The sequence below is a fragment of the Rhinatrema bivittatum genome, chromosome 10, assembly GCF_901001135.1.
Source record: "Rhinatrema bivittatum chromosome 10, aRhiBiv1.1, whole genome shotgun sequence".
In the NCBI taxonomy this organism is placed as follows: Eukaryota; Metazoa; Chordata; class Amphibia; order Gymnophiona; family Rhinatrematidae; genus Rhinatrema; species Rhinatrema bivittatum.
Window position 1 is genome coordinate 31840491 of NC_042624.1, and position 13548 is coordinate 31854038.

Here is a 13548-nt window from a genome sequence, read left to right on the forward strand (position 1 = left end):
ACCGTGAAGGTGGCAGCCAGCTGTATCTGTGCAGGATCTATTATGTATCGAGGGGGGTCAGGTATATCTTCATGATCAAAGCTTCTCGAGAGGGCGTCTGCTCGCAGATTCTTCTGAGCAGGTCAGAAATGCAGAACAAAATTAAACCTGCTAAAAAAAAAGAGCCCAGCGGGCTTGTCGAGGATTTAATCGTTGAGCTTTCGCCAGGTATTCTAGATTTTTATGGTCCGTGTAAACAGTCACAGTATATCGAGAGCCTTCTAACAGATGACGCCATTCCTCAAAGGCCAACTTAATCGCTAAAAGTTCCCGATCTCCGATGGTACAATTTCTTTCCGCAGATGAAAACTTTCTTGAAAAAAAAGCGCACGTCACCAGATTTCCATCGTCTGCTGTTTGTAGCAAGACCGCACCCACTCCTACTGCAGAGGCATCCACTTCTAGGATAAAGGGTTTGGAGGAGTCGGGGTGCTTGAGACATGTGTCCTTGGTGAATTCCTTTTTTAATTGAAGAAAGGCATTGACGGCCTCCTCCAGCCATTTCTGAATAGGCGCTCCTCTCCTAGTGAGAGCAGTAAGAGGAGCCACTAAAGACGAAAAATTCGGAATGAATTGTCTATAATAGTTGGAAAAGCCCAGAAATCTTTGTGAAGCTTTCAAGCCCTTGGGTTGGGGCCAGTTCAAAATGGCTTTAAGTTTGCCCGGGTCCATGGATAATCCTTTGTTGGAGATGATATATCCCAGGAATGGTAACTGGTCTTATGAAACACACATTTTTCTAGTTTGGCAAACAGTTTATTTTCTCTGAGACGCTGCAGGACCTGTCGCACATGCTGCTGATGCTGTTTCAGGTTGTTGGAAAAAATTAATATATCATCCAGATAAACAATGACATGAGAATAGAGGATGTCGCGAAATATGTCATTGATCATGGCTTGAAATACGGCAGGGGCATTACAAAGGCCAAATGGCATTACCCTGTATTCGTAATGTCCATCATAGGTGTTGAATGCCGTTTTCCATTCATCTCCCTCTCGTATTCGAATCAAGTTGTAGGCCCCTCTTAAATCCAATTTAGTGAAGATTTGAGCTCCTTTGCATTATATTTGCCAAAACTAGTGTACTGTCTGTTAAAAAGAAGCACAACTGAAATAGAAATTTGTGAGTGCTGTTAGTCTGCTTTCAAGGGCCAGCCATTAGTTCAGAGCAGACCCTTCCTCCTCAGCCAGTGTTTGTGGGGGTGGCAGTAATTGGATTAGGATTGCCAGAGTCTCATGTGCTTTGGGAACTGAATCACTTTGGAGCTGGGATCTTCATGAATCAGAGCCTTTTCTGCTAAAGATAAGTACAAATTTGTTTGGTTATTATCTGTGCTTAGAACTAGGGCATCATATTTGCAAAAACTAGTGCACTGTCTGTTAAAAAGAAGCACAACTGAAATAGAAACTTGGGAGTGCTTCTAGTCTGCTTTCCAGGGCCAGCCATTAGTTCAGAGTAGACCCTTCCTCCTCAGCCAGTGTTTGTTGGGGTGGGACTGCTTTCTAGATAAACTGCTCTTGGCAGCAGACTCAGTGTATTGCAGGGGGTATTCAAGTCCCCAGTCTGATTTGAACTTGAAAGAGACAGCCAGAAGCATAAACTCTTGAGGAGAGATAAGGAGAAAGCTTAAATTAGTTAGCCAGACCTGCAGGCGTGTCTGTTCAAAATCAAAAGCAGATAGTGTCCAGTTAACATCTTTGACCAAGGTTTAACTGTTTGACTCCCTCCCATCCTACCCCTCTACCCACCCACCCCTAGGTTTGTGTTTCTGATATAACCTGCCTAAATTCATAAATGGCAACAAGGTAAATTAGTATTTCCCTAATTGCTATCCATCAGACAAATTACCAAAATGAGGTCTATCCATTCCAATGCAACTGTTGTGGAGCCTTTATATTGAGGGTAATCATATGGAAACTTAAGGCTTGCCCCATTTGTTCACAACTCTTTACCTTGGAAAAGGAGCTGGCTGACGTTAAAGCTGAATTAGCTTCAATAAAGAAAGTCTCAGCCTCTGTACATTATTCAGGAATTAATTTCCCATTACCACTGAATAACCAAAAGTCAAGGAAAAAGAGATTTACTGTGGGCTCAGGTAGGATAAGACCGGTGACCCACAGAAACCCGTTATTGACAGCTGTGCAGCCCACAACTCTACCCCCCCTCCCCACACTCACACAGGGCATTGAGGAACTTAAAAAACAGTATTACAGTGGGCTCTGGTAGAATTAGACCTGTGATCCGGAGACACACACTGTATCAAGTACAAAATGCCTTCTCTGTATTAAATACTGAAGAAGTTCTTGAGAAAAAGATTGAAATGTTATCTGAAAAGAGAGAAGAAACCCAATGCATACAGAAATTCCAGATCAGAAACCAAAGAAAAAAGCTCACTGTGATGGATGACTCTGCCATCAGAGGCACTAATCCTTTCCCTTGCACAAATGCAAAGGGAAAAGTGGATAACAAAACTCAACTAAAGAGGTCACAAAAGGAGTCCAGGATCAGCAGTAACCTGTACGAAGAAAGCTGGAAAGCTATGAGCACAAATGCTCATAGTTTGGGCAATAAAATCCCAGATCTGCAAGCCCTAATGGTGGAGGTGGACTTGGACGTTGTTGCTGTCACGGAAACGTGGTTTACGGAATCTCTTGACTGGGATATGGCAATACCAGGCTATTATTATTATTTATTTATTTTTAATTTTTATATACCGAAGTTCTTGTAGGGACTACAAATCACTCCGGTTTACATAAAACGAAGAACTGCTCAACAGAGAGCTGAGCTTTACATGGAACAGTAGAACATATGGAACAGTATAACTGGTTGACAATTTAACATAGAGCTAAATAAAGAAATAATAGTTTCAATAACAAGGCTGTCGGGATGCCCTAATTCTAATGCATCATTAGTATCCTTTAAAGATACCTCTCTCCGAACCATGCGCTGCTGAGCGACTGTTGGCTTTCCCCTTTGTTCCCCTTTGTTCTAGTTTAAAAGCTGCTCTATCTCCTTTTTAAAGGTTAGCGCCAGCAGTCTGGTTCCACCCTGGTTAAGGTGGAGCCCATCCCTTCGGAAGAGACTCCCCCTTCCCCAAAAGGTTCCCCAGTTCCTAACAAAACTGAATCCCTCTTCCTTGCACCATCGTCTCATCCACGCATTGAGACTCCGGAGCTCTGCCTGCCTCTGGTGACCTGCGCGTGGAACAGGGAGCATTTCAGAGAATGCTACCCTGGAGGTTCTGGATTTAATCTTTCTACCTAAGAGCCTAAATTTGTTGGGACATTTGCTAACGAAATGGCCTGAACCAGCACAATACATGCAGAGATTTCTTAATCTTCGCCGTTGACGTTCCTCAGGAGTTAATCGAAATCTGTCAATTTGCATGGGTTCCTCAACGTTCCCGGATACTTCAGTCTGTCGCGGAACGACAACGGGTTGCTGAAAGGTGGGAGCCAGACGAAAGGTCCTTCGAGTGGCAGTCCGTTCCTGCGCCCTTTCTTGAAATCTTAGGTCCAGTCAAATGGCTAGCCGGATGAGTTCCTCTAAAGAATCCGGGGGATCCCTGCCAGCCAATTCATCCTTTATATTCTCGGCCAGCCCTTGTCGAAATATGGCAGTGAGACTATCCTCACCCCACGCGAGTTCTGCTGCCAAGGTTCGGAACTGAATGCGTATTCCCCCACTGAACGGGAACCTTGTTTGATTTGCAGTAAGTCATTGGCTGCCGAGGTAGAACGCCCTGGTTCATCAAAGATGAGTTGGAATTCTTTCAGGAACCGATCCAAATTGTTAAGAATAGGGTCGTCTCTCTCCCACAAAGGTGAAGCCCAGGCTAGGGCTGGGCCCTCCAGAAATGACAAAATAAAGGTAGTCTTAGTCTTATCTGATGGAAACAAAGATGGCTGCAGTGAAAAGTGCATTCGACATTGATTAATAAAGCCTCTGCACAACGCTGAAGTTCCATTAAATTGTGGCGGAGGAGATAAATGGATAGGGTTGGAAGAAGCAGTGGTATTCGTTACTGGGGCTGCAGAAGTGTGGGCCAGTGCATCCATACGGGCGACTAAGCGATAGAGTATCCCAGTTACTTGATCAAGGACCCCTTGTTGCTGCTGAAGCCGGGAGGCCAAACCTGGGATGGCCTGCAGAGCGGTCAGGTCGACTGGTTCCATGGCTTCGGCCAACTGTTACACTGGTACGTGGAACCAAGGCCGGTGACCGCTTACCTTGAGTAGTTGAACTTCTTGGAACCGGAGGCTCGGAGAGTGGCGTTGGGTAGGACACCCCTGGTAGTCCAAGTAGAGCCAGCAGCGATGACAGGAACCAGAAAGAGTAGTCCAGCGGCAGGCAGCAGGTAACGCAATCCAGTAACAGTCCAGGTCAGGGCAGGCGGCAAGCAACAGGAACCATGGCAACTTATCCAAAGGCAGGGAGCAAGCAGAGTAATCCAGTGACAGTCCAGGTCAGGGCAGGCAGCGAGCAACAGGAACCATGGCAACTTATCCAAAGGCAGGCGGCAGGCAGAGTAATCCAGTAACAGTCCAGGTCAGGGCAGGCAGCGAGCAACAGGAACCAAGGCAACTTATCCAAAGGCAGGCGGCAGGCAGAGTAATCCAAAAGGCAGTCCGGGTCAAGCAGGCAGCAAGCAGCAGGAAACACAGCAAAGAAACTCCCCAACACACTTGTGGCTGAAGCAACACGGAAGAGAAGAAGCTCCCTTAAATAGGGCAGGTTTCCCGCGCTGCCCAGCACTTCCACCGGCGTCTGACGTCAAAAGAGGGCGTGGCCAAGCCCCAATTCGCACGGAGCCGCGCCGCGGGGGACGCCAGCGTCAGGGGGAAACGCCGACACCATCGGGAGAGTTCCGGCAGGTAACACTCAGCTCCTCCAGGTCTGCCACTCTAGCCTCCAGAGATCGGACTCGTTCTCTGAGAGCCAGGAGCTCTTTGCACAATGGCCCCCCCTCCTCGTACCTAGTAAATTTACACACTTACTTCTACTCTTGGGAAATTTCAGGCACTGCACGATGGCGTTGGTGACATGGTGTCAGAACCTGTGCCAGGAAACATGAGGCAGTTTGTGATGCACGTTAGCATTGTTGCCCTTGGTTGAAAGAACAGTTTAAAAGTTACCACTTGGTGACAATTTGAATTAATGTAGGGTATTCCTGCATATCCTTTGTGACTTATGAAACAGTCCATAGGACACAGACAGTGCAAGTTTCAGTTAAGTCTTCCTCAAGAGTGATAAATATCAGAAATTAAGTTTGCATTAGAATTCCAACAAATTTGACGATGTCTCGAAGTACATTAAAAAGGGGATAATGGTGTTGGCAAACCAAATAGCTAGATACCGATGGAGCAAATCCAAATAAGTGACTGAGAGGAACAATGTAGCTCTTTTAGCACAATATGAATGTCACCATTTATCAATATTAAATATACTTTTTACATGTAAAGGCTTAAAAAGGTGCTCTGTGAATTGCAAATAGCTTAGACAGGGCAACAGGAAAAATAATATTCTTTGGGATGTTTTTGGGTTGGTTTTTGACTCTGAGCAGTGGAAGACTATAAAATGTGAACTTGTCAAAGGGCCAACTTTATATCACTGTCTCTTTATGCTCAAGAAACTAATGGGGCACTCTGCTGCTTGGAAATAGGACGATCTGCTTTATTGGAACAAGGACTTGCTTATTAGAGTTTATAAAAATATCAAAAGTTTCCATGCTTGAAATGGTAAAGTTCATTCAACTGCTGAATTTATTTATAAATAGATCATAGGATTTGAGCCACCAGGAAACAAGTTTTAAAGTTAGATTGACTTCTCTCAGACATGACAACTCAGAAGAGAAGATGAGGGCCGGGCTGGTGGCTCGGTGCGGTGGAGAAGGTCCCTGGTTCGATCCCTGTTGGGCCTTTCCCTCCCCGGGTCAACTACAGATACTGTGGACGTAGTGTTCCCAGCCCCTAGTGGGGTGGAGGGGGAAGGATTCATGGGAGGTGTTCAAGGGTGACAGAGGCCAGATTAAGGGTGCCTGACCCAATCATTTGCCATTATGTTGGGGGGGAGGAGAGATAGATATAAAATAAAGGGGAAAATCCCCAAGTAGTTGTGAGTAAAGGCTTTTGGTCTCGGTTCCCAACCTCAGTTCCAACTGAGCTGGAAACCCAAAGGAGAAGGTGGAAATGAGTCAAAAAACAAAGCAAAACAGGACCTGAGCTCCAATACAGTGCATTTTAATGAGAACACTTAATCTTCTAATGCCAAACTGAAAAATGCTTTTATTCAAAATTTTGATGATTTATTGTATTGCTGTCCTTTTCCCCAGTGCCGGTCTCATTTCTAACAGTGCTGTACATTAGAAAGTCTCCCCGTCAGAAACATTTGCAGAAGTAATAGCTCTCCTACACAGCATCTTCCCAAACCTGCTTCACAAAAAAACAGGAATTTGTCAGATGGGGAAAAGTCCATTTTTGTTCTCAGACTATTCGCCCAAGACAGACAGACTTGGGATATTTTTTTTTTAGAGCAGGCCACTGCACAATGAAGTAATCTGAAAAGTAGTACAAAATCCTTCCAGAGAGGGATAAGGTTTCTACTCGGCAGACGCTCTCCACGTAGATGACGATCACTTTCTTTATTCCCAGTATCCAAAGAAGGACCGCAGACGCACACACAGGAACGCACGTTCCTGGCCCGTTACATAAGACCTAAAAAAAAAAACAAAGTGTCTTAAAGTTAAATGGAGTCAGACATTTTCTCAGCCTCCATATACAGTAAACTGCTTTAATACATTAGGGCAATCATGAAGGGTTGAGCTCAAATCTTAACACAAATAACCTTTCCCTAACAGGGCAGTTTTGCTGTGAAGTCCAGCATTTACAAAATTTCACTCAAACGGGGGCAAAAAAATAAAAATCAAGATAGAATACATTCAAGGAGAAAGGCAGACAGGGAAAAAGCCAACAGAAGTAAAGTAAGAAAGGAAAAAGCTAATGTTAAGAAGAGTAAAACTAGGGAATGAGGAGGATACCGAGATGGAGGGAGGGCGTTTCAGCTCTTGCACAAAAGTGACACCTGCTGGCCAGGCTCAGGCCACTGTGATCTGTGGCTTCTGGCCAAAGGACCGTTGCTGAAAGCAGAGGGTTGCGTAGAGGGAAAAGATTATAAAATGGGGAAGAAAAACCCTAGGTTAAAAAAAATAAATTGTACTTTCCCCGAGTCTGCTCTTCAGTGTTGGTGTTCCACTTGTACATTATATGCAATGCACGCCAGGCTTTTAAGAGGCTCAGACGAACTGAGGATACTTCTGTCACTACATGGAACCCATTGCAGGTAATGGGCTGGGACAGACACTGTAAATTTGAATAGAAATGTGTATCAAAAACTGTTCTCTCCTGTAACCAGAGACCTCTTTCCCTACTGAATGTATTGGTTTGTTACTGAAGAGAATGATGAATTAGAGCAGGGTGAGTAAACTTTCAAGCTTTGGCCCCCTCTCTTCCACCCATGCATTTGGTTGGGGCCACCCAGGTTAGGTTACATCATATATAATACATACATATGTACACACACCCCAAGGGTATCCTGGATTCCTGAACTGGCATCAATTCTTTTTTTTTTGCCAACCATTTATCTCTATAACCAGTTGCCCAGCCACTAGGCAGCCGTACTGCTAAGCAGTGTGTCAAAGTCCCCATTTTGTTTCTCTTGAAATTGCTGAAGGGAGTTGCACAGGCACACATGCACACACACACAGACATGAACCATGCAAACACAGAGATGGACATATCGCACCCAGATAAACCCAGGAACACTGCACTCAGATGCGGAGAGAAGCAAAGACATAGCACACCCAAACACAGAGACAGACATGCAGACAGAGTACACCACCAGGGGCAGCAAACTGCCTTTTGGATTGGGAGGGAGACAACCAAGCTCTGCCCTCAGCTCCAACGCCCGCTCCCACTACAAATTTCTTCCTCTGTTTACAGTTAATGTTATTCTTACATTCTTTGCACGAATCACAGATCAATCAATACAATGCTTGATGCTAGAAAACCAAACACAGTGCTAAAAAGAAAATGACAAACAGCATTACTAATAGAAATGTCAGTGCCAAGCGATTATATGAAGAGAGAGAAGACCACTAAGTAACAAGAGATGTAATTAGAGACAGAGCAAACGTGGCCTAAAGATACCGAAACAGGCTTAACTGTTAGCGCACCATTCACTGGAATAAAAAACTTCCAAGCTTATCTCGATATGTTGCACAAACTGTTACGGCTATGGCTGCTGTGCAACCGCCTCACCACCAGGGGTCCCTATAGAGCTGGATCTCCTGACAGGCCCAGTCCATCTCCCTTCTCCTCTCTATGTTCTGGGCTGTCCCTTATAACCCTGCCTGACAGTTCCCTCAGTGCTTCGGCATCGAGCTCGCCTGGGCTCCCTGCTCTAGCCTTCCTTGCTTGCTGTGCATTTGGTCCCTGGACCTTCCCTTGCCTTGCGCGGCCTTCAGGCCTTATTCCTTGCCTTGCGCGGCCTTCGGGCCTTATTCCTTGCCTTGTCTTGCCTTGCCTTGCACGGCCTTCGGGCCTTATTCCTTGCCTTGCTTTGCCCTGCGCGGCCTTCGGGCCTTATTCCTTGCCTTGCCTTGCGCGGCCTTCGGGCCTTATTCCTTGCCTTGTCTTGCCTTGCCTTGTGTGGCCTACTGGCCTTCTGGGTGTGTGTGGCCTACGGGCCTTCTCTGCCTTGCCCTGCTTACGGTGTGTGGCCTACGGGCCTTCTGTGTGTGTGTGGCCTACGGGCCTTCTGACCTGCCTTGCCCTGCTTACGGTGTGTGGCCTACGGGCCTTCTGTGTGTGTGTGGCCTACGGGCCTTCTGACCTGCCTTGCCCTGCTTACTGTGTGTGTGGCCTAAGGGCCTTCTGTGTGTGTGTGGCCTACGGGCCTTCTGACCTGCCTTGCCCTGCTTACTGTGTGTAGCCTACGGGCCTTCTGTGTGTGTGTGGCCTACGGGCCTTCTGACCTGCCTTGCCCTGCTTACTGTGTGTGGCCTACGGGCCTTCTGTGTGTGTGTGGCCTACGGGCCTTCTGACCTGCCTTGCCCTGCTTACTGTGTGTGGCCTACGGGCCTTCTGTGTGTGTGTGGCCTACGGGCCTTCTGACCTGCCTTGCCCTGCTTACTGTGTGTGTGGCCTAAGGGCCTTCTGTGTGTGTGTGGCCTACGGGCCTTCTGACCTGCCTTGCCCTGCTTACTGTGTGTGGCCTACGGGCCTTCTGTGTGTGTGTGGCCTACGGGCCTTCTGACCTGCCTTGCCCTGCTTACTGTGTGTGGCCTACGGGCCTTCTGTGTGTGTGTGGCCTACGGGCCTTCTGACCTGCCTTGCCCTGCTTACTGTGTGTGGCCTACGGGCCTTCTGTGTGTGTGTGGCCTACGGGCCTTCTGACCTGCCTTGCCCAGACCCAGCCTGAACCCAGACACTGCTACTTGCCGCCTGCCCTGACCCAGCCTAGACCCAGACACTGCTACTTGCCGCCTGCCCTGACCCAGCCTGGACCCAGACACTGCTACTTGCCGCCTGCCCTGACCCAGCCTGGACCCAGACACTGCTACTTGCCGCCTGCCCTGACCCAGCCTGGACCCAGACACTGCTACTTGCTGCCTGCCCTGACCCAGCCTGGAACCAGACACTGTTTCTAGCCATTCCTGTCTCTCTCCACCTGGAGCCACCCTGCTGGGTGGTGTTCACGACTCCTGACCGGAGCCCAAGCGTAACACAAACTTCAGAAAGAAGCTGTTTGGCACAATGCGAGTTATTAGGAAGAGCACTAGCAGTACACTTGAGAGACTGAGATCATATTCAATCTGCTCTACCTTGGCTTAAGAGTGAGGCTCATTCTTGTCACTGTATGGGAAAGACAAACCCAACATAAACCCTGAACTTCTAGTTTTGTAAATATATACTCTGTATCCACAGACTGCCTCCCCCCTCACACACTCACCCCCCCTCTAACAAAGGTGGCAGAACAGAATATTTTCTCCTACACCTCACCATACCAAAAAATTCTGGCATCATCTAAGTAAGATAAACACAAACTTCCTCCATTAACAAGCACATTATAAAATGAGGCTTGACCGACGTGCCGCAAATGCGCAATAGAGAGCAGCTCTACTGCGCATGTGCAGCACAGAGCCCTGCCCGACGTCCTGCGCATGTGTGGCCCAGAGACCTCTGGCTGATGTGCCCTGCCGCGTCGCGTGTTCTGTTTCTCCCTTCTCTGGCTGACGTACGCTGCCACCTTGCGCAATCTGTTTCTCTCTTCTGTGGCCCGAAATGACACCGCCAGCGCCAGCACATGCATCCCTACCATTCGACGCACTCTACACTACACAGGAAGGCCGGAAAAAAAATGACAGCCGCAGCGAGGACTGGGATCCGTGCAAAGAAGTAAGTTTATGCGCTGCTTCAGTCCCCCCCCCCCCCCCCCGGCATGCGTCCCCCAGGGTGATAGAGTCACTCCTGTGCGCGTTCCACATTCAAACTGCCGCGTTCTGTAAAACAAAAATGGGGGGAATTGAGAAGGGCTGAGGAAGAGGGAATGGGTTGTGGATTAGGTCACAGGGAAAAGAAAGGGAAGATGAGAGTGAATGGAAGGACAAGCAAAGAAAATATGAGTAAGTAAGTGGGAAGGCTCAGAAGATTTGCTGAAGAGAAAAAAAGGAAGAGGAGGAGGGCTGAGGGAGATGGAAGGGGTTGTGGATAAGGTGACAGGGGAAGGAAAGGGAAGATGAGAGGGGATGGAAGATAAAGGGAAAAAAATGACAGAGTAAGTGGAAAGGGTAAGAAGTTGTGCAGAAGAGAAAGAGGGAGTGGAGGAGGGCTGAGGTAGAGGGAAGGGATTGTGGATGAGGTGAGAGGGGTATGAAAGGGAAGGTGAGAGGGGATGGAAGAAAAAGGGAAGAGGATATGAGTAAGTGGGAAGGGTAAGAAGTTGTGAAGAAGAGAGGAGAAGAGAGCAGCTCTGACCGACAGAATAGCGCCCGTTTTAACGGGCCTAATGACTTGTTATAAAATAATACAAAAAACCTGCAAAAAACCTGCAAAAAACCACTCAGCATGATTCCAAGGCAGCACTGGGTCCCAGAACACAAGTATCTCCTACTAGGAAAACAAATCCGGCTGGACTCGTATGGCCCCCTACACAGACGTTACATGCTAGCAGAATCACTCGCCTCAGTCATGTACAGAGCACAGACAGACCATCAGCAAATACCAAATAAAGTATCACAAATGAGAAATGGGAATGCACAGACAACAATAGGAATCTCCAAGAAGCCAGACCCTGCATGCAGTGCAACACTGAAAAATAGAAACAAAAATGCGTTTCCTCCTTTTCTGAGCAACAAAAGATAAGAGGGGATTCCCATTCCCAAAGCGAACATATTCCAGTCACTAAACTGAAATCAAATGCTTTGTTCCTACTTCTGTTGTCTGGACATTTTTGTTGGATTTAGATTTCATGGACCCTTGAGCTGTCTTGAACAGGTAATGGGCACTGTGTGAGGACCCACAGTGGAGGTCGAAGCCGGGAGGCAGTACAGGGCAGCAGATCGGTTGAATCTTTACCACTGGAAGCCGAGGTCCCCCCGGGAGGAGCCCTTGAGGACCCAGGCCGCTTGGACTTACGTGCAGTCTCCTGTGGGTGAGTCTTGAAGAGGAATCCAGGGATCCTGAGGAGTACCGAAGCTGAAGCCAGGAGGCCAACTGGAACTTTACCACTTGAAGCCTGAGGTCCCCCCAGGGTTAGCCCGTGAGGATCCAAGCCGCTTGGACAAAGTATTTGATTTCCTGTGAGGGAGTCGGTTGGACCATTACATGACAGAGGGGTTAAAGGGGCTCTTAGGGAAGATAAGGCTATTGCAGAAAAACTAAATTAATTTTTTGCTTCTGTGTTTACTAATGAGAATGTTGGGGAGATACCAGTTCCGGAGATGGTTTTCAGAGGGATGAGTCAGACGAACTGAATGAATCACTGTGAACCTGGAAGATGTAGTAGGCCAGATTGACAAACTAAAGAGTAGCAAATCACCTGGACCGGATGGTATGCATCCTAGGGTAGAGAAGGAACTCAGAAATGAAATTTCTGATTAGTTAAAATTTGTAACCTTTCATTAAAATCATCCATTCTACCTGAAGACTGGAGGGTGGCCAATGTAATCCCAATATTTTAAAAAGGCTCCAGGGGCGATCCAGGTAACTATAGACCAGTGAGCCTGACTTCAGTGCCGGGAAAAATAGTGGAAACTATTCTCAAGATCAAAATCATAGAGCATATAGAAAGACATGATTTAATGGAACACATTCAACATGGATTTACCCAAGGGAAGTCTTGCCTAACAAATATGCTTCATTTTTTTGAAGGGGTTAATAAACATGTGGATAAAGGTGAACCGGTAGATGTAGTGTATTTGGATTTTCAGAAAGCGTTTGACAAAATCCCTCATGAGAGGCTTCTACGAAAACTAAAAAGTCATGGGATAGGAGGCGATGTCCTTTCGTGGATTACAAACTGGTTAAAAGATAGGAAACAGAGAGTAGGATTAAATGGTCAATTTTCTCAGTTGAAAAGGGTAAACAGTGGAGTGCCTCAGGGATCTGTATTTGGACCGGTGCTTTTCAATATATATCTGGAAAGGAATACGACGAGTGAGGTTATCAAATTTGCGGATGATACAAAATTATTCAGAGTAGTTAAATCACAAGCAGACTGTGATATATTACAGGAGGACCTTGCAAGACTGGAAGATTGGGCATCCAAATGGCAGATGAAATTTAATGTGGACAAGTGCAAGGTGTTGCATATAGGGAAAAATAACCCTTGCTGTAGTTACACGATGTTAGGTTCCATATTAGGAGCTACCACCCAGGAAAAAGATCTAGCCATCATAGTGGATAATATTTTAAAATCGTCAGCTCAGTGTGCTGCAGCAGTCAAAAAAGCAAACAATGTTAGGAATTATTAGGAAGGGAATGGTTAATAGAATGGAAAATGTCATAATGCATCTATATCGGTCCATGGTGAGACTGCACCTTGAATACTGTGTACAATTCTGGTCACCGCATCTTAAAAAAGATATAGTTGCAGTGGAGAAGGTACGGACAAGGGCAACCAAAATGAAAAAGGGGATGGAACAGCTCCCCTATAAGGAAAGGCTGAAGAGGTTAGGGCTGTTCAGCTTGGAGGCTGAGGGGGGATATGATTGAGGTCTTTAAGATCATGAGAGGTCTTGAACGAGTAGATGTGACTCGGTTATTTACACTTTCGAATAATAGAAGGACTAGGGGGCATTCCATGAAGTTAGCAAGTAGCACATTTAAGACTAATCGGAGAAAATTCTTTTTCACTCAACGCACAATAAAGCTCTGGAATTTGTTGCCAGAGGTTGTGGTTAGTGCAGTTAGTGTAGCTGGGTTCAAAAAAGGTTTGGATAAGTTCTTGGAG

At 46.7% G+C, this 13548-nt stretch overlaps 1 protein-coding gene across 4 annotated transcripts in view; it reads right to left on the reverse strand.

Moving 5' to 3' along the window:
• Positions 1-6257: 6257 nt before the first annotated feature.
• Positions 6258-13548, reverse strand: part of ALG14 (ALG14 UDP-N-acetylglucosaminyltransferase subunit) — a 146302-nt gene continuing 139011 nt past the window's right edge. For 2 of the 4 annotated variants that reach the window (XM_029618023.1, XM_029618025.1), the window contains 2 exons: positions 7259-7397; positions 6619-6752 (listed from right to left, as the gene is read on the reverse strand). In XM_029618023.1, the coding sequence (XP_029473883.1) occupies positions 6742-6752; positions 7259-7397 (150 nt within the window). In that variant the 3' untranslated portion in view covers positions 6619-6741. Of the gene's footprint in view, positions 6753-7258; positions 7398-13548 lie in introns of all 4 variants that reach the window. The other 2 variants (XM_029618022.1, XM_029618024.1) reach the window with 1 other exon arrangement.